The following is a 21,004-nucleotide window of genomic DNA, read 5'->3' on the forward strand; positions in this document are numbered from 1 at the left end:
AGTGATCAAACATGAACCTGTTCCCACATCACAAGACGTTGAGTTGCCCCTCTCTGGATTTAGTGTCAGATTCCTTCAAAGAAATGATACGGATGAGCTTTGACATTTTGGTCATCAATAAAAAATACAAGTCTTCTGTGTTTGAAGTTAATTTTACTGCTTCACACTGATCACCTTTTATTTGCCTGCCGCATTCAAGTATGTTGGAATTATTTTTAGGGCCTCTAACTTAGAAGTAACTTAGCATTGAAGATGGTGGGTCATTTTAATTGACCAAAATTGCAGTTTTAACTCACACCTTCGCTCTTCAAAGTTCACTAAAGTTACACAAAAATGTTGTGATTCGATTTTTACTTGCTCCTCAAAGTTGATGATGAAATGCAAAACTGCAATAGCTTGGCAATCAGACAGTGCTGTCATACGGATAAGATGTTTAAACTGGGTCTCTGTCTGCCTTTCCAGAAAAAATCCCATTATATTATTTATGAACCAACAGGAGAATTCTCTCAATTCCTGATCCAATGTTACAGAGAAATTGATTGTCTGATCATGTATCTTGATTGCAAGATCTTGCTGTAATTAATAGATTCAAGATTCCTTTATTGTCACTTACTGGTACAGAACATGTAATATTACACAAAATCACTCTCTGCCTGCGGTAAGGCAGACAAGAAGTTGCCATTAGGTTTGCCCAGCGCCCCTTACCATTCAAGAGAAAGAGAAGCAACAGAGAGTCCCTTCAGAGTGACTGAGTGTCCATGGATTCATCACCAGTACTCCCATAGCCTCTGCAGCCACACTCCCATCGGTAATCCAGGCTCCAGATCTGGAAGCCTTCAGAGCCCGAGGCCCTTCAGGAGCCCTTCTTGCCTTCAGAACCCTCTCAAATCCAATATCAGATTCCCACGAACCAGCCTCCAGCAGCCCATGCGGGTCCCCCAGCAGTGTTGCCAACAGCCACCTGTGTGGGTCTCTCAGCAGCTGGTCCCTCAGCTGCTGACCCCTTGCTGGTCTGCTGCCTGGGTCATTGGACTATAGCGTCATCTCCCATGCTTCTCCTTCACAATGGTGATGCTCTCTCTGTTTCTGGTGCCCAGTTCCAGTCTGCTGCTCTCCAGATTCTGCAACCTCTCGTGGCCGCTGCCAAGCGCAGACTCCATCTGGGGCACAGACCTCTGCGGTTCAGAATTATAGTTTTAATACACCATGGGTTCCTCTGACAAGCTGTTTAACGCCTGTATGATGCTCCTGGCACTGAAAACAGGCGGTTGAACCCTTTGTTGGTTGTGATTCACTGATAGCATCCTGAAGTTCTGAAGGATTATAAAAAGGTTTCATGTTGAAGTTTAGTGAACCTTTTTGTATTTTTGCAGGATTTTATAGACTCTTTCTTCTATATACTGCAGATGAGGTACTTAATATGTACTATAACATGCTTTCAATTACCCTACTATCTAGTGCATCTCCCAAGTCAATCGCATGCCACAAAAAGACATTTCTTTAATTTTTTTAAATTTATAAAATTTAGACATACAGTCCTTCCGTCCCATGAGCCCAAATACACCCATGAACCTACAACCCCATTTTGAAGGGTGGGAGGAAACCGAAGCACGCAGAGGAAACCCACGCAGACACGGGGAGAATGTGCAATCTCCTTGGAATTTGATCGCTGGTGGTGTAATGGTACTTCGCTAACCATGCAGCCCAACCTTTGCTTCATATCCCAGGGCTCATGCAATTTACATTAATTGAAATAGTACCGATATAAAGCAAGAAAGAACCGAGCTTGAGCCCTAAATTAATTGAAATGGGAAGCATGTGCCAGTAATGTTTTAGAACTAAGAATAATTTCCAATTGAAGAGTATGTCTTGAGATGAAAAGTCTTATCAAGTTGTCCAAACTGAGGTGCAGACCCTTTCAGAATAGTGCGGGGGAGGCAACCCCAATGTTTTGTCTTGCAGTGTAATGCTAGTAAAAACACAGAAATGCTGGAAGAACTCAGCTGGTCTTTTCAGCGTCCAAATAAAGCAAAAAATATGTTGCCGACGTTTTGGGCCTGAGCCCTTCTTCAAGGAATAAGAAGAATGAGCCAGAAGCAGGAAATCTCAGACAGTCTCAGAATTCAGACAGTACTGGCCGGGGAGGAATCCAGACCAACAAAAGGTGTTAATTGGATATGAATTTATCATGTTTGTGTCGAAGGAGACAGGGAAAAGAGTGAGAGAGAGACAGAGTTGGAGTAAGGTAATAGGGGAAGAAGTGGGAGGGGGGTGGTTTTAACAAAAGCCAGAGATGTCAATATTAATGCCATTGGGTTGGTGGGTGCCAAGTCGGAAGATGAGGTGTTGTTCCTCCAGTTTGTGGGTGGTCTCAGATCGGCAGTGCATGAGACCATGGACAGATATGTCAGCAATGAAATGGGATGGAGAATTTAAATGGGTGGCCACAGGGAGATCCACACTATTGCACCGGACAGAGCCGAGGTGCTCAACAAAGCGATCTCCCAGTCTGATATAGAGGAGACCACAACGGGAGCACCGGATGCAGTAGATGACCTCTGCAGATTCACAAGTGAAATGTTGCTTCAATTGTAAGGACTGTTTGGGGCCCTGAATGGTGGTGAGGGAGGAGTTGTGGGCGCAAGTGGAGCCTTTCCTGTGGTCACAGGGGACAATTGGTGGGGAGGGTGGAGGGGACAAGGGCAGAAGATCAGGTGTTGTTCCTCTAATTTGCGGACTTCCATTCCATTCTCTCAATTCCTCTATCTCTCTCTTTTTGGATGCTGGAAGACCAGCTGAGCTCCTGCAGCATTTCGGTGTTTTTTACTACAATCACAGCATCTGCAGGCTTTTGTTTTTCACCCAATGTAATGCTGAACGACAAAGATCAAAACATCCCAGATTTGACTCTGGGCTGTGTTTGTGAACTTGGCCTGAAAAATCTGTGAAATAGACTGTGTAAATCTGACAGGGACTCAACTTCAGATTTCAACCTCTGTTGTGAAGTATAACGAGGACCTCGGGTGAGATCAGTATTAGCCATGATTGCTCCCCTCGATGGATTCAACCAACAACATGAGCATCAAAAAGATGTGATTCTCGCGGGCTTTTAATGGCATTTCAATTGTGGCACTGACGAGGAAAGAGGAAAAGAAGATCCTTGCTTCATTAAAGTCTTTTTAAGCTGTAACATTTGAAAATTGCAATCTGCATGTCATTTTTTGTGAGGAAGGTTACAAACTAAGAAATCTCTTAAATCTAGCATTTAAGCCTGAGGTTATGACCTTTTAAGACGGTGATCATTTGGGGATGAATTTGTTCAGAAAAAATGTGGCAGCACTTCATTTTTCAAATATGGTGTCATTTTTATTGTGGACTCTCTCTTCCATGTGTTTTTAATATTACCCAGGAACCATTTTAGAGTTATTAAAAACATATTGTGTTTTATTTTGAGTCAAATTAGATCTTGCAGTTTAAAAGTTATACTTACACAAGAGGTGTTTTTTTCTCTCTTCATTGTCCATGATTTGATTTTCTTTGGGTTAGTTAAGCCATTAAGAAGCGTGGACGTGAAAAAGAAAAACAAAACTTCATCTTTGGAGTGGGGAGCGTGGACTTTAAAAAATCTTTTATGTTTAAGGTAAATTATTGAAACTTTAGAGCACAGTTTGTTTCCTCCCATTTTTGTGGAATCCTAGCCTTGAACAACTGGCTACATCAGTGAGTTATCCTCATCTCATTTTTAACACCTGCCTATCTGCAATCCCTAAACCTATCCAAAACCATCCTCTTGCTTGCTGGAGGAACTCAGTGGGAAATGGACCTTGGAGTTTCAGGTTGAAACCCTGCTTCAAAGCCTAGTCCATTACCCTCCATGGATGCTACCTTCCTCCAGGAGTTTGTCTTTTGCTTTCGATTCCAGTATCTGCAATCTCTTTGGATGTCCTTGCTTGCAAGACTTGCTACATGTTGGCTAATAAAAGTTCTCCTCAATTTTATGTCCTCTGTATCTTTAACAGATGAAATTCCCTAGTACTGATACCTTGTTTATTTCTCACATCAGAAATTTTCCAGCATATTTTTTCTTCTATCCTCTCAATCTGGAAATGTTTTGATGTCTAAATGAAACTCCCATCAGTGTAATTACCCCATCCTTGTTTTACAATTCATTAAAAGTAACTTGAATTTCTTACTGGTATAGTTCTTGTTTTCTAATATTACTAATTTAATCCATCGCATCGTCTTATTTTTCACCTATTCACTATCCTGGCTTCCTTTCACCGCTGCTTCGGTCAATCTTTTCATTAGTTAATACAGCTGTGCTTGTTTTTTAAATAAATATGGCAAATACACTGTATGTATGTGTGTGGGTAGGTGTGCGCGTGTGCAGGTGATTATTGTCCGTGTATGTCTGTGGACGTGTGATTATTGTCTGCTTGTGCACACGCGCTATCGCCCGTGTTGCGCATGCATTTTGAGTGTCTGTGTGTGGATTATTATTGTCTAGGTCTTTGTACATGTATGATTATTGTGTACAGTATTGTGTGTGGGTCTGTGGTCTGGAGAAACGCTGTTTCGTTGAGTTGTATAGGTCCAGTCAGATGATAATAAACTTGAAGTAGGTGCATTTGGCAAAGGAGTCTGGAGCTGGGCTTGTTTATAGAATGACGGCTGAAAGAGCCTACACCTGTGTCTCTAGTTTGCTCCATTTTGTCATATCAAAGGAACGGCAGTTCTCTTTCTTGTACAATTGCCCAAGTTCAGCGCAGTCCACGTTTTCTTTCAATGAAGCTTCCTCTCAATTTACCTTTCACTTTTTATTTGACACCTTCACTTTCTCTGTGTTTTTCTTCACTAAATCTTCTGAGGCAGCCCAGACATTCGCTGAAAGCCTTTTAGCACCTTTCTTGCCACCATTCTCAAGTGATGATTACGCCTAGCTGCTTGTGGGCAAAAAAATGTTTAGCTTCAATAATTTTAAGTGGCCGCCCCCCCAAAGCAAGACCTGTTGAGAATTAGAAAGCGCTTTAGATGTGAATTGAGTGTTAAGTATTAGTGAGATGGAGATTATAGCCTCAGGGATGCTCCGAGATAAACAACTGCAATTAGGAAGGAACTGATCGAGTAAACAAATTCATACCAAAACAGATGCTTTAATCATTTTAAGAATTGATTTGAGAGATCCAAAGAATCGATTTTTGTCTTGTTTAGCTGGTCAAACCCCTGTGACAACAGAGAGGTTAAATATTTCATGGAGACTGCTTTTGGTTATTTCCCGACTCAACACAGTAGGTAAACTGTCTTAAAGCAGTCACCAGGCCGGTGTTTGTTCAGTATTCATATGGAGGAACTAATTGTCCATGTAGCACTCCTGCGTTCAAATGAGTTTGACAAGAATTTCAATTCATTTCAATCAACTTAGACCCAGGCAGATTGCACGTTGCTAATGCAGTATTAATTTTTCCTTTGCAACGTGGACTTCATAAATGTGCTAATGTGCTCACTCACCAACCAAAATATTCAGGCACCTCTGCACAAAGACTAAGCATATGATCAAGATATTAAAAAAAGAATTAGTTGAACTGTAAAATCGGTCTTTCATTCATGTACTTGTCTGTGTCAATGAATGCGCCAACCAAAAGAACTTCTCTTACTATTGAAGAACAGGAGTAATTAACAAAGTACTTAATTGATGATTTAGTTGAACCAGTAAAATTTGTTTAATACCTCTTTTAACTTGCTCGTGTGCTTTATTGAAGCCAGAGCAAGTGTTAGACTGATGGCTTTTATATTGGTGCAGTTTTCTCTGACCCACATCAGCGGCGGGGATGAAATAATTAACATGCAAATGTAGGTGGGCGTCTCTTTAACAATAACCTATTGTTGAAAGGTCAATGCAGTTTTGAGGATGTACATTTGTCTTCAACAAAATAACCCTAAATCTGTCTTTTATATATTCTACTGCAATATCCTTCCTACTTCTTCTAATGAGGTCTTGACCAAAAGTACTCTGTAATTGCTTTAGACTCTTTTTAATTTTCAAACTTATTAATCATAACTAGGAGTTATTTAAAATTGCTGATATTAATTTTAGTGAAAAACTACGACTGGCTGAGACCAATTAAGAATTGCTATAATATCCCTAGCCAACTAATGTACTTGAGGAGAGTGTTGTGAAGCTTGTTCTTTACTGCTTGTTGTATGCAGTGGGGTATATTAAATGAAATGAGAACATTGATTTAAATATTAAATTAAATGAGATAATGATCTAAAACTAAATCTAACGGTATTCTTTGTCACTTATATTTAAGCCTCTATTTGTACACGGCAGAAGTCTAGAGACTATTCTTGCTCGCTCCATAAAAATTCACACCTTAATACAAAGGTGATCTTTTAACAGACTTCATAAATATAACGAAACCTCTTCAGGAAGCAAGCGACATTTCCTTTCTCCTCTCCAAGATAACTATTTTTAAAGCAAAATCTCGTGGGATGACAGTTGTATAGATGGCGTGAGCCGAGCAAATGAATAGCAATCTAAGGATTTGTTCTTGCAGTTATAGAAACTACATTTCACACAAGTGCCAACATACAATGGCCACCGTGTGAATACAGCCAGTAAGCACCAGACCCCAATCACCTTATACATCTGTGCACTTGAGTAGAATTGTGGTACAACAATCTTTGTGCCTCGAGGCAATGTTATTGAAAGGAGAGTAGAAATACATGACTGTAAACTGTGCTGGTGTCACACCAGGACTAACAGTGTGAATATGCTATTAAATTCTCAGCACCAAAATTAAGTCTTCCATTTAAGCATGTTAATGAAGTATGATTAAAAGGGAGATCTGACGTGTACGATCAGGTTTTGCCTTTGCAGGTAATTGCTTTGGCATAAATATTAGTTTGGGGAGAAGACCTTGATATATGCTCTGGCTTTCATTTTTGGTGATAATAATTGCCATTTTAGGATATTTTACTACATTAAGGAAACTACATAATTGGTATTTTTATTGTATTTCCAATTTAACGGTTCCATTTTGAAACAAAGTAAATACATTATATTTCATTCTGAGGACGAATTGAGAAAAAAATGATTGTCAAAATAACAATACCCAATATTACAGACGTTTTTGGAATATTAAGAGGCCTCCTATGGTGTTACCTTGAGCAGCCATTCTCAACGGGGGCCAGAGCACATTTAAGTTAAAGCCGGGTTTTATTTTCACCTCGTAACGTGAATGATTTTTATGTGGTCGGTAGGAAAGAAGTACGGAAGAAACCAAAACTTGACTGCTTCACGGGGAAGGGGGCCCATAAACTTTGAGCAGAATCCTAGTGGAGCCACAGCTGGAAAAAAAAAGGCTGAGAGTGGCTGGTCGAGAGCACAATTAAATTGTTTATCTCTTGAGATGGAACAAGAAACAAACTGGAGGACATCTGTACAAGGTGAGGGGAGGAAAGTTTAGGAGAGATGTCATGGGTAAGTTTTTTTTTACTAGTGGATGCCTGGAATGCATTTCCAGGATGTGGTAGGGACATTTAAAATACTCTTAGACAGGCACATGGATACAAGAAAAATCGAGGGTTACGGGAGTGAGATATGGAAGGTTTAGTTTGTTGAGTAGGTTTCTATAGGTCAGCACAACATCGTGGGCTGAAGGGCCTGTGCCGTAATGTTCTATGTTAATGTTCAGTGATCCAATCGGAAGAATTCAGCACAATACATTTTTTTTCCCCCTCATTTTGCAACTCTGGAGGATAATGTGAAGTAGACAAGACTTTTCTAGAATCTTTACTTAAAAACTATCACCACTTTATGTGGTGGTAATACAATCACGCGCGGTCTGAAATCACTTCTGCTAATTAACACGGCTAATTTCACCAGTATTTCATCCTAGAATTCTAAAGCTATATATGATTTCTTTGGTCAAAGCAGAATTTAAAAAGCCAGCCCTTATCATTCTACTGCTGAGGTATTTCATTGGATATTTCATCAAACTGGATGCTACGGAGGCGTTGAGACTGTTTGCCTGTCTTAAGCTACTGAAATTGGTCAGATTTTTGAAAATTCCTATATCATAGAAATCTCTTTTGAATGAATTGCTCCCTTCCTTTCCTTCTACTATCAGAGTCCTCTCTTTAGCCCTCTCCTCCTATCACTTCTGAGATTCTAACCTCCCACCTGTATCCACCGATTACATCTTACCTGTTGTGCTCCTCCCTCCTCTCCTCTCCTCCTCCCTTCTTTTCTTATACCTGACGAAGGGCCCAGGCCTGAAACGTTGGTCACCCTTTACTTCCTATGGATGCTGCATGACCTGCTGAGTTCCTCCAGCACTGCACTCGACCCCCAGTGTCTACGGACTTTCTTGTTTGACCTCTTCCTTTTCACAGTCCATTCTTGCTTATGGTTTCTGTAAAAATATGGAAATGCGATTCACAGATGAAAGATTTCAACAGATCATTGCAATATAATTACTAATACTATTTCATGTTTTTTTTCATTTTCTCTCTCTCTCTTTTGGGCTACTTGTATGATCAAGATCCCTGTCGCACTTTTCAGTGAAAACCCCACCTATTTATTTCGTGTAGTCTCCTGCCGCAGGATGCTGTGTGCAGTTGTAACTTGCATACATTTCATGGGATTCTTAGCCATGTAGAAGAACAAAGGGATCTTGGGGTTCAAGTCCATCGATCCCTCAAGGTTGCCACACAAATTGATAGGGAGGTTAAGAAGGCATATGGTGTGCTGGCCTTCATTAGGCATTGAGTTCAACATTGGTGAAATGTTACAGCTGGATATAACTCTGGTTAGACTACCCTTGTGGTAATGCATGTAGTTCTGATCATATAATTACAGGAAGGATGTGGAAGCTTTAGAGAAGGTGTAGAGGAGATGTACGGAATTGCAATCATGTCTCATGAAGCAAGGTTGACTGAGTTCGGGCTTTTCTCTTTGGTGTGGTGAAGGGTGAAAGAAGAGTTATTAAAGGTATATTACTTTACTGGAATGGAGACCAAGTCTGGGAGCAAGCGGTGAGGTTGAGGGAAATGGTGGAAATAAAGAATCTATAAATCATTGGGTCCAGTCAGGAACAAAGAAGTGGTCAGTGGACGGGGTTGAAATAGGTAATCAAATAAGTCAGGTATAGACAATGGGGTATTTTGAAGGAGTGGGACTGGATTGAATGAATAGTGAGTTAGATGGGTGATCTGTGGATAGTGATGTAGTTGGAGTTTCACGAGATTACTGAGTTGGGGAGATATTGGTTGGAGTGGTACTGGATAAAGGGAGAAATCTACAACCTGGGCTAATCAGTAGTTGGGGAAGATGGAGCCTTGGGAGATTGGAAGGAGGTCAGGGGGGGGGGAGCTACAAGTAATTATTTACTTTGGGAGTGGGGAAATTTTAGGGAGGCACTGAACCCTGTAGACTGATGTCAGGAGTAAAACATAAAAGTCTGCAGACTCCGTAATTGAAGTAAAAACACAATGTTGGAAAAAAATGAAGCGTGGAATGCTAAAGATATATTGTCGACGTTTCGGGCCTGAGTCCTTCTTCAAGGAATGAACAACAATGAGCAGGAAATCTCAGAAAGACAGGAATCCAGACCAACAAAAGGTTTAATTGGATATGATGAGATGAGGTAAGAATTTATCATGTTTGTGCGAAAGGAGAAAGGGAAAAGGGAGAGACAGAGCTTGGGGAAGGCGATGGGGAAGAAGTGAGGGGGGGGGGTAATGAAAGCCAGAGAGGTTAATATTAATGCCATCTGATTTGAGGGTGCCCAGTTGGAAGATGAGCTGTTCCTCCAATGTGCAGATGGTCTCAGTCTGACAGTACATGAGACCATGGACAGACATGTGAGCAAAGGAATGGGATGGGGAATTGAAATGGGTGGCCACTGGGAGATCCACGCTATCGCAACAGACAGAGCTGAGGTGGTGAACGAAGCGATCTCCCAGTCTGCCCCCAGTCTCTACAAAGTAGAGGAAACCACAACAAGAGCACGGGATGCAGTAGATGACCCCTGCAGATTCACAAGTGAAATGTTGCTTCACTTGGGGTCTCCAAAGGTGGTGAGGAAGGTGAGTGGGTGCAAGTGTGGCACTTGCTGCGTCCGCAGGGGAATGTGAAAAGGGGGTGATTAATGGGAAGGGATGAGTGGAGGAGGGAGTCACAGAGGGTGCGGTCCTGATGGAAGGCGGAGAGGGGAAGATGTTTCTGCTGGTGAGATCATGTTGAAGGTGGCGGAAATTATGGGGGATAATGAGTTGGATGTGGAGGCTGGTGGGGTGATGGGTGAGGACAAGGGGAATCCTGTTTTTTTTGCATCTGGAGGCAGCAGGAGCCAGAGCAGATGAGCAGAAAATAGAGGAAATGTGGTTAAGGGCTAAGATGATGGTGGTGGAGGGGAAGCCACGTTTTTGGAAGACATTTCAGATGATCTGAACTGGAAGACCTAATCTTGGGAATAGATACGATGAAGACGGAAAAATTGAGAGAAAGAAATAGAATCAAACTTACTTCAAGTTTCATGGTTCCTTTTATTCTCATGTAATAAAAGTGATATTTTCTGTGCATAATGTACTTTACCAATCAAAGAGTTGCCATGAGCGTTGCCCTAACGAAAGGAGAAAGAGAAGCAAAATAGTCCCTTCAGAGATACTGAGTGTCGGTGGAGTTGCCTCCAGCGTTCCCTCAGCCTCTGCAGCTGCACAGACTCCTATCCATTGGCAACCCGAGCTCCAGATCCAAACCTCCGCCACAATCTGAAAGCCACCAGTGCCCGAGGCCCTTTGGGTGCCCTTCTTACCCTCAGCACCCTCTCAAATAATGGTTCCGATACCTGGTTCCCAAGAGATGATGTCCAGCAGCCCACAGCTCATGCGGGTTTCCTGACCGCAAATCGCCAGCCCCCCCCCCCCCACAGCCTGTGTAACTCTGCAAGTTAATTGTTGTGCTGGGACCACATGATCTAATATCCCACACGATGCTCCAAGGGAGCATTGATTGAGAAACAAAATCCATCAGACTTACGGAGAATGCCTGGATGAATTTCTAGGGTAATCCTGAATGGCCCAGAAATAGTCATTACAGTGTTTCACTTTTACATTTTCAATCACAGTGCACTGAAGTAAACAATCAAATTTCTGGGCAGAGGTATTGAGCCATGCAACCTTTCCAGCTTTGATTCCCATTCAGTGACAAGCATAAGAATTATCCTTGCAGTCCCTGGCTGGGGAAGGAAAGAATCGTGTGGGGTTCATCTACCTGATTCTCTTATGAACTTAGTTAAAAGAGTTTCCTGTGAAGTCCCAGTGGTTGTTTATGCAGTCAACCCTGACTACACGCATTCTTGTGAAAAATGGCCATTTGAATTACATTGAACATGATTCAGTTTCCTTCAGTGCAACAAAATTGTGATAAAATGAAACACCTTTTCACTGTGAAGCAAAAGAATTTGAAGATTTTATCGAGGATGAGAAAACTGGAGGTCAACAAATTTATGCGAAATGTTGGGTCAGTCAGAGCGATATGTGGATGGTGGCAATCGATGCTTCTCTTCATTTCCTTATTTCTGGAGCCTAACCTTGTCCTGACCCAGATACTTCAATGTGTGTCACTTTTATTTGGAATAAAGATCCATGAAGAGGAATTGAGGTTGTTGAGAGAGATGGTCTTAAAATGTGATTCACTTTGTCAGGGCCAAGTGATATAAATATTGAGCCACTATTGTGTAGTGGCATTTTCATCTCCCAATTATTCAAATGGGCCTTTTAAAAAATTTAGACATAAATAGCCCACAAGCCCATGCTGCCAAATTACATCCAAATGACCTACAACCCCGGTATGTTTATTTTTGAAGGGTGGGAAGAAACCAGAGCACCTGGAGGAAACCAATGCAAACACGGGGAGGACGCACAAACTCTTTACAAAGAGCGTGGGATTCAAACCCTGATCCTGCAACAGCTTTGCGCCAACCATGTTGCCCTGGAAGAATTAAAATCAGTGCAAGCTAAGAACAAATGCCTCAGCATTGTCTTTAGAAGATCTACTGCACGTTTGTAAAACCCTACCCAGTTTTGAACGATCTGAGTAGGGTGCTGTTAGCCTTGACGTTTAACCTCTATTAGAAAAACACCATAAGCTGCCAGTAGCTGAAGATTATCCTTTCTCAAGAAAATAGGAACTGACAAGTTGATTTTAAGAGGCTGGTTTGTCACTGTTTACCTAATTTTCAGAGTTGACCCAGAAAATTAGTCTGGCTGATACTCACTCCATGGCCTGCTTTCCAGTCCATTGATTCAGGCGCTTCCCACTGACCTGCTCTCATTCTGCAAGTGAATGTCCATGGAGTATCATAACGTTTGACTGAATTCACCAGACTTTTTCATGTCCTTTCCTGAAGCTGAAATGGATTTTCCTTCAGGCTTTGTTATCCTGAATGCACCAACTCTTGTGTTTTGTATTAAATAACATAAATTAGAAAATGCTTAGCTTGAGAAATTTACTATCACGTCGTTGTATAAGTAATACTTACCGGTCATAAAATTCTGCGGGTTGGTGCACACTTCTCAGCATTTGTGGAAGATTCGACTGACTCCACAGCAACTGGGGCATGTAAATTGCAATGGTCGTACTTGAGTCCCCATGTGCCCTGTTCAAAAACGGTTTGTACTTTGGTATGTTACAGTGAGGGATCGATTTGGAGTACAAATCAGTCTGCAAAAATGGAGTTGCACAAAAAGCGAACCTAAATTTTCAAAAACCTTGATTGACCAATATTATTTAGTTGTACCTACTTCATGCTTTTCATTCCTCGGCTGAGGTTCAACACCACTGGAGAGAATTAAGCAATTTAATTTTGCTACGAGTGCCAGAATTCCTAGGCTATCAGACTTGACAGATTTGCATTTTACCCACAGTCTTCAGCTGATACCTCTTGGAGGTTTCTTCTGCAAACGAACTCCGTCAGGGTTCGAAGATAATAGTCAACATTTCTCACAAGCAGCCGCAGGCATGACCGACTGCATATTTTGAACCTGACTTTAAAGAATGCTATCATGATTGTTAAATCCATTTTAATATTTGTATTCCCGTTTAGTGTAGGTGTTGAAATAGTAGCATTCACTCTGTGGGTTATTATGTATAGAAAGTGGCTGTGCTGATATCAAAGTTACCTACTCAAATACTGTAATTGCAAGGAAGGAACTAATTGTTTTTTTTTCTTGCGGCTGTCTGCATTACCGTATAAATTGAAGGTAAATTAAGGGACAATTACTTGCATAAAGTACTGTCTGCCCTGCTACCCCTATAGAGGTAAGATTAAAAGCAACCTCTTCAAAAAGCTGGGCAACATTAAAAGTCTTAATTTTCCCTTCTCTATGGAGATTGGCCATAACAGGTTTGTACACTCAGTGGGAAACAGTTGAGTTGAACCAACCAGCAGACCTGTCACTGAGTGGCATCACAGGGAGTAATGGTCGTCAACCTTTTTTTTTAACCTGAATGCCAATCAAGAAATATCAAAGTCAAGAAACTGAAGTACCACCTGTTGTGCACAGCAGTGAGGGAAGCTTCCTGGCTCAGTGGCTAAACAGTTTCATATCCTGTGGATCCATTCATTGACATCACTCCAGCAGCCAACTTTCTGGGTACTTTTATTTGTTCTCTTTTGTTTTTCCTTGTTCTTTGGTAACTTCTTAATTGCTTTCTACTTTCTTACAACTGTAGACTCTACAGCACCGAACAGGGCCTTCAGCCCATCTAGTCTCTGCCTAATTGTAATTCTGCCTCAGCACATCATCCTGCACCTGGACCTAGCCCTCCATACCCCTCCCATCTATGAACCTATCCAAATTTTTACTAAATCTCAAAATCGAGCCTTCAGTCACCTCTTCAGCTGGCAGCTCAATCCACACTCTGTGTGAAGAAGTTCCCCCTAATGTTTCCTTTGAACGTTTTTTCATTTAATTGGCATAGAGATTCTTAATTTGGCGATACAGGTATACCCCGCTTTACGAAACTAGAGCGTTCCTAGGAAACCTTTCGTAAGCCAAAATGGCGTAAAGCAAAGACCCATTCGCTACTATTGGAGGCTATTTTCATAAAAGCGGAAACCCATTCAAATCCTTTCGTAAAAGTGAAAGCGGCTTTCTTCGTAAAAACAGATTTTTGTAATTTGGGTATTAATTGTATTTTGAGTATTAGTCTGTATTGGATGGATCTTTGAATTTATTAACTACTTGAATCCAGCACATAGTGCTGGACAACTTTCATTAAAGCTATCTCTACCTCCTTCAGAAACTGGAATTTGATCTCCACCTCACAGTATGTCCTTGTCTTCATAATAATGGATCAGCTCCAAAAAATAGATCTGCTAAAAGTAACAATGCTAGCCTGGCAGTACAGCTAATAGTCTCATTGGTTAGTGGTTCCAAATCAGGCAAAGACAGGCTGTACCAACAAGGAAAGGTCATTGAGAATGCAGTAAATTTATTACATTTTACCCATAACTTGACCAACGTTATGCATTGGTGGGACAATGCTTCAATTAAATTGGTATTCAATGAGACCTAGAATGTGCTGCTCTATGAAAGATTTTGAATAGATTGCCAATTGTTAAAAGTTTACAGATGCTGTCTTGTGTTATCCCATTATGAATCAAAATTTTACAATTTACCGTGTTGGGAAGAAATATATTTAAACTTTAAATCTGCAACATCCCATGTTGCGTGTTCACTTATTATGGATTCTTCCCAGCCCATTTAGACCCCTAAGGATGATAATGAACTTGAACTTTGGACCATACCTTGATGAGGGGCTCAAGCCCGAAATGTTGGATATGTATTTTTACCTTTGCCAAATAAAGGACACTGTTTAACTCGATGAGTTTCACCAGCTGTAGTGAACTGAGATTCACTGGTGATGGGTTGTGCTCTGTCCCCATCTACCTATATATAACCCAGGTTTCCCGTCTAAACCCTGAGCCCTACTGAAGACCATTGTAAGACCCTATCCTTTGTTATAAGCTAATAAAAGCATGTGTTCTCCCTCCAGTCATGAGAGATTTTATTCACGCCACACCAGCATTGTGTTTTTATTTCAACCACAGTGTCTGCAGACTTTTGAGTTTTACTTCTTTAATAAATGTGAACTAAGGATCAGCAAGGTTATGTCCCTGAATATTTATTTGATAAGAACTAGGGTGCCAATTCATCCTGAATTATTTTTTTCAATAATTCAATGGCCAGATATCTTCTTTGACACCCCATTTCTGGTGTGTTGGAAGTTGTGAGTCCAGAGAACGTTAAACCTGTTTCATCTAATGTCAGTGCATAACAAAGCAAGTCCTGTAAATATAGACTTAAAGCCAGGGCAGTTTTAAAAAAAAACAGAAAGATTTATATATTGATATCTCAAAATTGTTTCAAAGTACATAACCTTCAAATAATTTTTTTTCAGCCTACTGTTTTTATTCCAGATTTCAACATCTGCAGAATCAGAATTCATTTTCTTAATATACAGCTCTCGCACTGATCCCGGTTGTAGCCGTTCTGCTATTGAGTTTTAAGACTGCCATAACCTACAAATTTCTCCAGCTAAAGATAGATACTGCAACCCCCATCCCCTCCTTAACTCCTACATACTCCTGTGCTCACAAGCTCTTTTTGCACTGAAAAGCCATGTTATTGCTGTAGACATGAGCCGTCTCTGGAAGCCGGCTTGCTTGTTCACACAGAACAGAAAAAAATCCAGGTCAATGAGTCCTTTCACGCAGCAAGACAGCTTCCCGAAGCAAAAGAGGTGGGACTTGTAGTACAGCCCCACTCCACCTCTGACACTACCTACCTTGGTGGATTAAAGCCAGGTAAATTCAGAACTCCCAATTTGCCTTCGATCCGTTCACACAGCTAGATGAAGCAGTCAAAAGACGGTCAATACCCGGCTTTAATCATCAATGAAAAAGGGATATTACTTCCAACGTCTTCAACCTCTTTGTCATGGATTTACTGTTTAACTACACCTTCTTCCCCCAGCCTACGTGCAGTTCACGCCAACAATCGAATCATTAATTTTCTATTTTCTTTTGGCCGTCATTTGTTCTCCTGTCTCTGCTTCTTGCAGACTTCCACAATATGATTCTTCCAGATCTTCCCAACCTAATCCTAGACCACAGCACATTAACTGGTTCTCCACAATCCAACTAATTAATTTTAATAATATCCCCATCATTGTCTGATGGCTTGGATCCTTGACCTCCTCAAATTTTCAAGTTCACATCACCTCCTGTCCACTGTGAAAAGCCTCCTCAGGCCTGATCTCTCTCTGGTTTGACGTGTGCCAAGGCATCTCTTCTCCACCCCAGTCGCCCATCTTCCAGGAGACTCCAATTTGTCCATCTTATTTAAACACTGTGCTCGAATCCCATTGTTCATTCATTGCAACCGTGTATACTTCTCTATGTAAGACCATTCAACACAACAGTGTGCTAAAGCTTGAATCCTTTGAGTCAGGAAATGTAAGTAAAATTTTCTGTAGTGTGTAATAGCAGGTAATTTCAGCAATGCTGTGTTCCTGCTGTGGATCCACACTTAATGTGAGTTAGGTCGCAGATAGGTCCCTTACTATTATAGGGCTGTTCTGGGACCTGCGCTCCTGTCAAACAAGGCTACGTGCCAGAGGTACACATCAGAGAATTAGTCTATTAAACGACAGGGAATGCACGTTTGCATGCTTCCTTCAGTGGTCACTTCCAAAAGAGAATTTCCATACAGAAAAACCTGGGAAACATTCTTGAATTGCAATGTGTTCACTTTATGCATACATGTATTTTGTTTCACTTTGGCTACTTGCAAACTGACATCAGCTTTGTTAAATTCTATTTAATGTTTTTTTTCCACAACCTTGCAGGTTCACACATTTATTGTGCAGTATAATGACAAGAATATTGAGGTGGTTTCCATGTGGGTTTGCAGGATGCTTGAAGAGAGGCGTTCTCAACAGGGGATCCAGTGACCAACTTCAACACCAGTGACGTTAGACAAAAGAATATTATCAAGACAATAAAATCTCAACAGAGCAACCAATTTCATTTATTCCCCACCCCCCACCCACCCCCCCCCCCCCCCCACCCCAGTACTGCCAGATCAATGTGACGATATTTTGAGGCCACAGCACGCCTTACATTATCTCCTGTCTGAGCAGACAACATCTGTAACTGTCCTCTGACTTGGCAGGTGGTCTCAATTACTGCCATCATGATGTGATCTATAGATAGTGTACGAGAAGGGTTAGATCGCAGGGGGTCCTCACATTTCAACTAGCAGAGTCCAGGAGTTTCACGTCTAATTCACCGCACCATTCATGTGTGCCCGTTTGTCCTTTGTGAATTCTGACATATTCTGCCTGCTCTTGTTGGACTGATAATATTACTGTTAGAAAGAATGATCCTATTGTTGGACGTGAAACTACAACGAGCACCTCTCATTCTTCAACATTGGGAAACAATTCGAATTTTGGATGGTTGCTTATTTCCTGCAATTGCTTTAATGCATTTTGATTGCAAACATATTGGGCCTTAAATTTGTTCTCATTTGTTGTTTATTTTAAATAATATGATACAATTTACAACATGTCTCCAAAGCAATGGTATACAATTACGGTGTATGTTTTTTGAAATGTAGATTTTAGATAAAATATACATATTATGTACAGTTTTATATTGATAAAATCACCTGGTATTTGGCTGTGCATTCACATGTTTATTCTATGAAGTCACATATTATACAGTTTTCTTCTTTGAAAAATAGGTTTGCTTATATTTTTTTCTGATTTTTCAAACTTTAAATAAAATATCAGAAAACATCTAATATTGTTGTCAAAATTATATTTATGGTTGAAGTATTGTTTCTCAAGCATCTCCAAAATGTGCTTCTACAAAAATGAGTCCATGATCTGCTCGCCAGAAGGAGCCAGAAGAAGTAAACCAAACCAGAAGAAAACAATTTCCATGTTCATTTGTGGCATTTTCATGTTTCTTTCTGTCTCGAATGCAAAGTTTTTGAATCAGCAAGTGGTGTTTGTTTCAGCGGAAATGACATTTCACATTGGTGAAGAGAGTCTCAGGTGGATGATCTCTAACATTTCCATTGAAAAGTCATGATCAGAAATGTTAACATTCTTTCTGTCTAGACAGTTGCTGTTTGAAGAGACTCTGGAGCATAAAACAATCTGCTGGAGAAACCCTTTACCAAGACTGAGAGTGCAGGGAGGAGAGAACCGGGATAATGAGGGCAGGGTGGGAGGGGTTGGACAGGGGCCAACAGGAGAGGGGTGAAGGATGACGGACAGATGGGGAGACACAAGCAGTTGATTGATAGGTGCTAGATGAAGGGAGAAAGAGGCAAGTCGAGGTGACCAGGTGAAAGAAGATGAAGTGAAGACAAAGACTACCTGTGCTTGAATTTAATGTAATTGAATCCAAGGGTATTTATCATCCAATTGTACGAGTGCCACACGATGAAAGAGTTCTCTGGTCCTCGGTGCAATGTACATGTGTAGAAGTAACACACAGACAAACAAAGGATATTCATGAATATTATATATACTGTATATGCAAATATTAAAATAAATAAATATTATTGTTAAATAAGTACTGTTAGTTGAGACATAGAAGGTTTGTATGAGCAGTTCATCAATTGTTTTGCAGTCTCACTGCCCATGGGAAGAAGCTGTTTCTCAGCCTGGAGGCGCCGACAGGAGCAGGTGGATGCAAGGTGGTAGGGGTCCTCGATGATTTTGCAAGCCCCTATTAGACAGCGATCTTAATAAATCCCATTGATAAGTGGGGAGGGGGACAATGGAAGCTATTAGGGGAGAGGTGAAGGATGGATGGGACCAGATAGGTGGAAGGAGGAAGAATCCTATTGGAGTCACGTGGGTGCAAGAGGATGGAACCAGAGGAGGGGGGGGGTGGAAGTGAATATGTGGGGAACGAAATTGGGGGGTGGGTTAAGGAAAGAATGGAATCAGGAGAGGGGACTCGTTATCGGGAATTGGAAAATTCAATGTTCATACCATTGGGCTGTACACTGCTCAAGCCAGAAAATGAGGTGTTATTCCTCTTGTTTGCATTGGTTCTCATTCTGGCCATTGAAAGGGCCAAGGATGAATAGGTCAGCATGGGAAGGGGAGGTGAAATGGCAGAATGGACATCGTGGACAGAGCCCAGATGCTCTGCAAAATTGTCCTGAAGTCTGCACTTAGTCCTGTGGAGGAGGCCACAACAGGAGCACCGTGCAGTACGTGCACGTGAATCTTTGCCTCACCTGGAAGGGCTGTTTCGTGAGGCAGGTGTATGAGCAAGGTTTGAACTTCCTATTGTTGCAGGGGAAAGTACCTGGTCATGGAGACGCAGGTGGGAGAGATGAGCAGACAAGGCAGTCCTGGAGGTAATAATTATTGCTGAGAAAGGTAGAAAGGGTTATGGAGGAGTAGACATGGCTGGTGGAAGGGCAGAAATAATGAGGTGGATTATGTTGAATGGAGAGTCTGGTGGGATGAAAGGTGAGGACATGGAGAACCCAATCCCCATTTCTTTTCAAGGGTGTGTGGACATGAGCAGGAGACTGAGAAACGAAATGTGGGAGATGGCCCTGTTGATCACACTAGAGGGGAAACTGCCTTCCCTGAAAAAAGAGGACCATTCAGATGTCCTGGAGTAGAAGGTCTCATCTTGAGAACAGATTCTGTGGAGTCAGAGAATCTGGGCAAAAAGGATGGCATCCTTACAGTCTGGGTGGGAGGAGGGGTAGCTATGGGGTCTGCCCTTGCTGAGTATTTCCATTACTTCAAGCCTAAACTCACATGATCTGTGTACCATTGTCAACTAGTGCACTCTTGTCTTTTCAACAGGTAGAACCTCAAAAAAACTCCAAACAGGTTTATCAAATGTCCACCTGCATTGGGGCAAATATATCTGTTTAATAAATCATTAGTATTCATTTTGCTCAAAAGCCCTTCAGTGTGGTTTGTTCCCAAACTAACTCGTTTCCAGTGAAAGACCAACCATTCCCTCAAATAAGGCAACAGGTAACATGCGCTCCAAACAGGCCAATATCAAAGAAATTAACATCTCACGGCTCAACCAAACTTCCTGGAAATAAAAAATTTAAGGGACTGAATGGAACATTGGAAATAAGACCACATTTTCCAACTTGTTGAATAAATTTGGACGCTCGGACTCGAGAGTGGAGAAACTGTCTGCGATCGGTGCTCTCTATTGGTCATCTGCAACCAATGTGTGCAAGATTGAGATTTAAGAGAAGTGAATGAAGAATTGCATGTTGTGGGATATAAATATCGAAACAGGATTCTTTATACATCACACTTTAAGCTACTCTTTAGTTCAAAGTTATAATGTAATATTAGCATTCAAACATATTGATACATTTTTCCCAATAATTTACAATTTTAAAATTTAGACATACAGTACGGTAACAGGCCATTTCGGCCCACGAGCCCTTAACGCCAAATTTACACCCAATTAACCTATACTCCTGGTACGTTTTGAAAGGTGGGAGGAAACCGGACCCCCCCCCCCCCCAGGGAAAACCCACATAAACACAGGGAGAACGTACAAACTCCTTAGAAACAGCACAGGCCTCGAACCCCGGTCCCGATCGCTGGGGCTGTAATCCAACTGCTACACTATACCACCTGATAATATAAATCCTCGCATGCCCCTGTAGAGTTTGCAAAGAACTTCAAGACAATTTAAAGCTTAAATTTGTATTATTGTCAACTCACATTCGTGGCTTTTATACCATCTGATTTCGAACGATTCAGCATTTATCCAGAAGTACAATAATGAGAGGTAGAAGAACAGGTAACACCAGACCACAAATAAATAATACAGTATTTTTCCCTGGGGCACTTCTGCGCTGACACACCCATATACTAATAGCATTAGCCACATACTAGAATGCCCATGTA

General features: G+C 41.3%; 1 protein-coding gene across 14 annotated transcripts in view; it reads left to right on the forward strand.

Annotated features, from left to right (window-relative positions):
- map2k5 (mitogen-activated protein kinase kinase 5) overlaps positions 1 to 17,836 on the forward strand; it is a 241,798-nt gene extending 223,962 nt beyond the window's left edge. For 6 of the 14 annotated variants that reach the window (XM_069910479.1, XM_069910482.1, XM_069910486.1 and 3 more), the window contains one exon: positions 16,922 to 17,832. In XM_069910479.1, coding sequence (XP_069766580.1) covers positions 16,922 to 17,026 — 105 coding nt within the window. In that variant the 3' untranslated portion in view covers positions 17,027 to 17,832. Of the gene's footprint in view, positions 1 to 7,263; positions 7,309 to 7,939; positions 7,991 to 11,873; positions 12,208 to 12,933; positions 14,721 to 14,770; positions 15,070 to 16,921 lie in introns of those variants that run through there. The other 8 variants (XM_069910483.1, XM_069910481.1, XM_069910485.1 and 5 more) reach the window with 8 other exon arrangements.
- The last annotated feature ends 3,168 nt before the right edge of the window (positions 17,837 to 21,004 follow it).

The sequence above is a fragment of the Narcine bancroftii genome, chromosome 14, assembly GCF_036971445.1.
Source record: "Narcine bancroftii isolate sNarBan1 chromosome 14, sNarBan1.hap1, whole genome shotgun sequence".
In the NCBI taxonomy this organism is placed as follows: Eukaryota; Metazoa; Chordata; class Chondrichthyes; order Torpediniformes; family Narcinidae; genus Narcine; species Narcine bancroftii.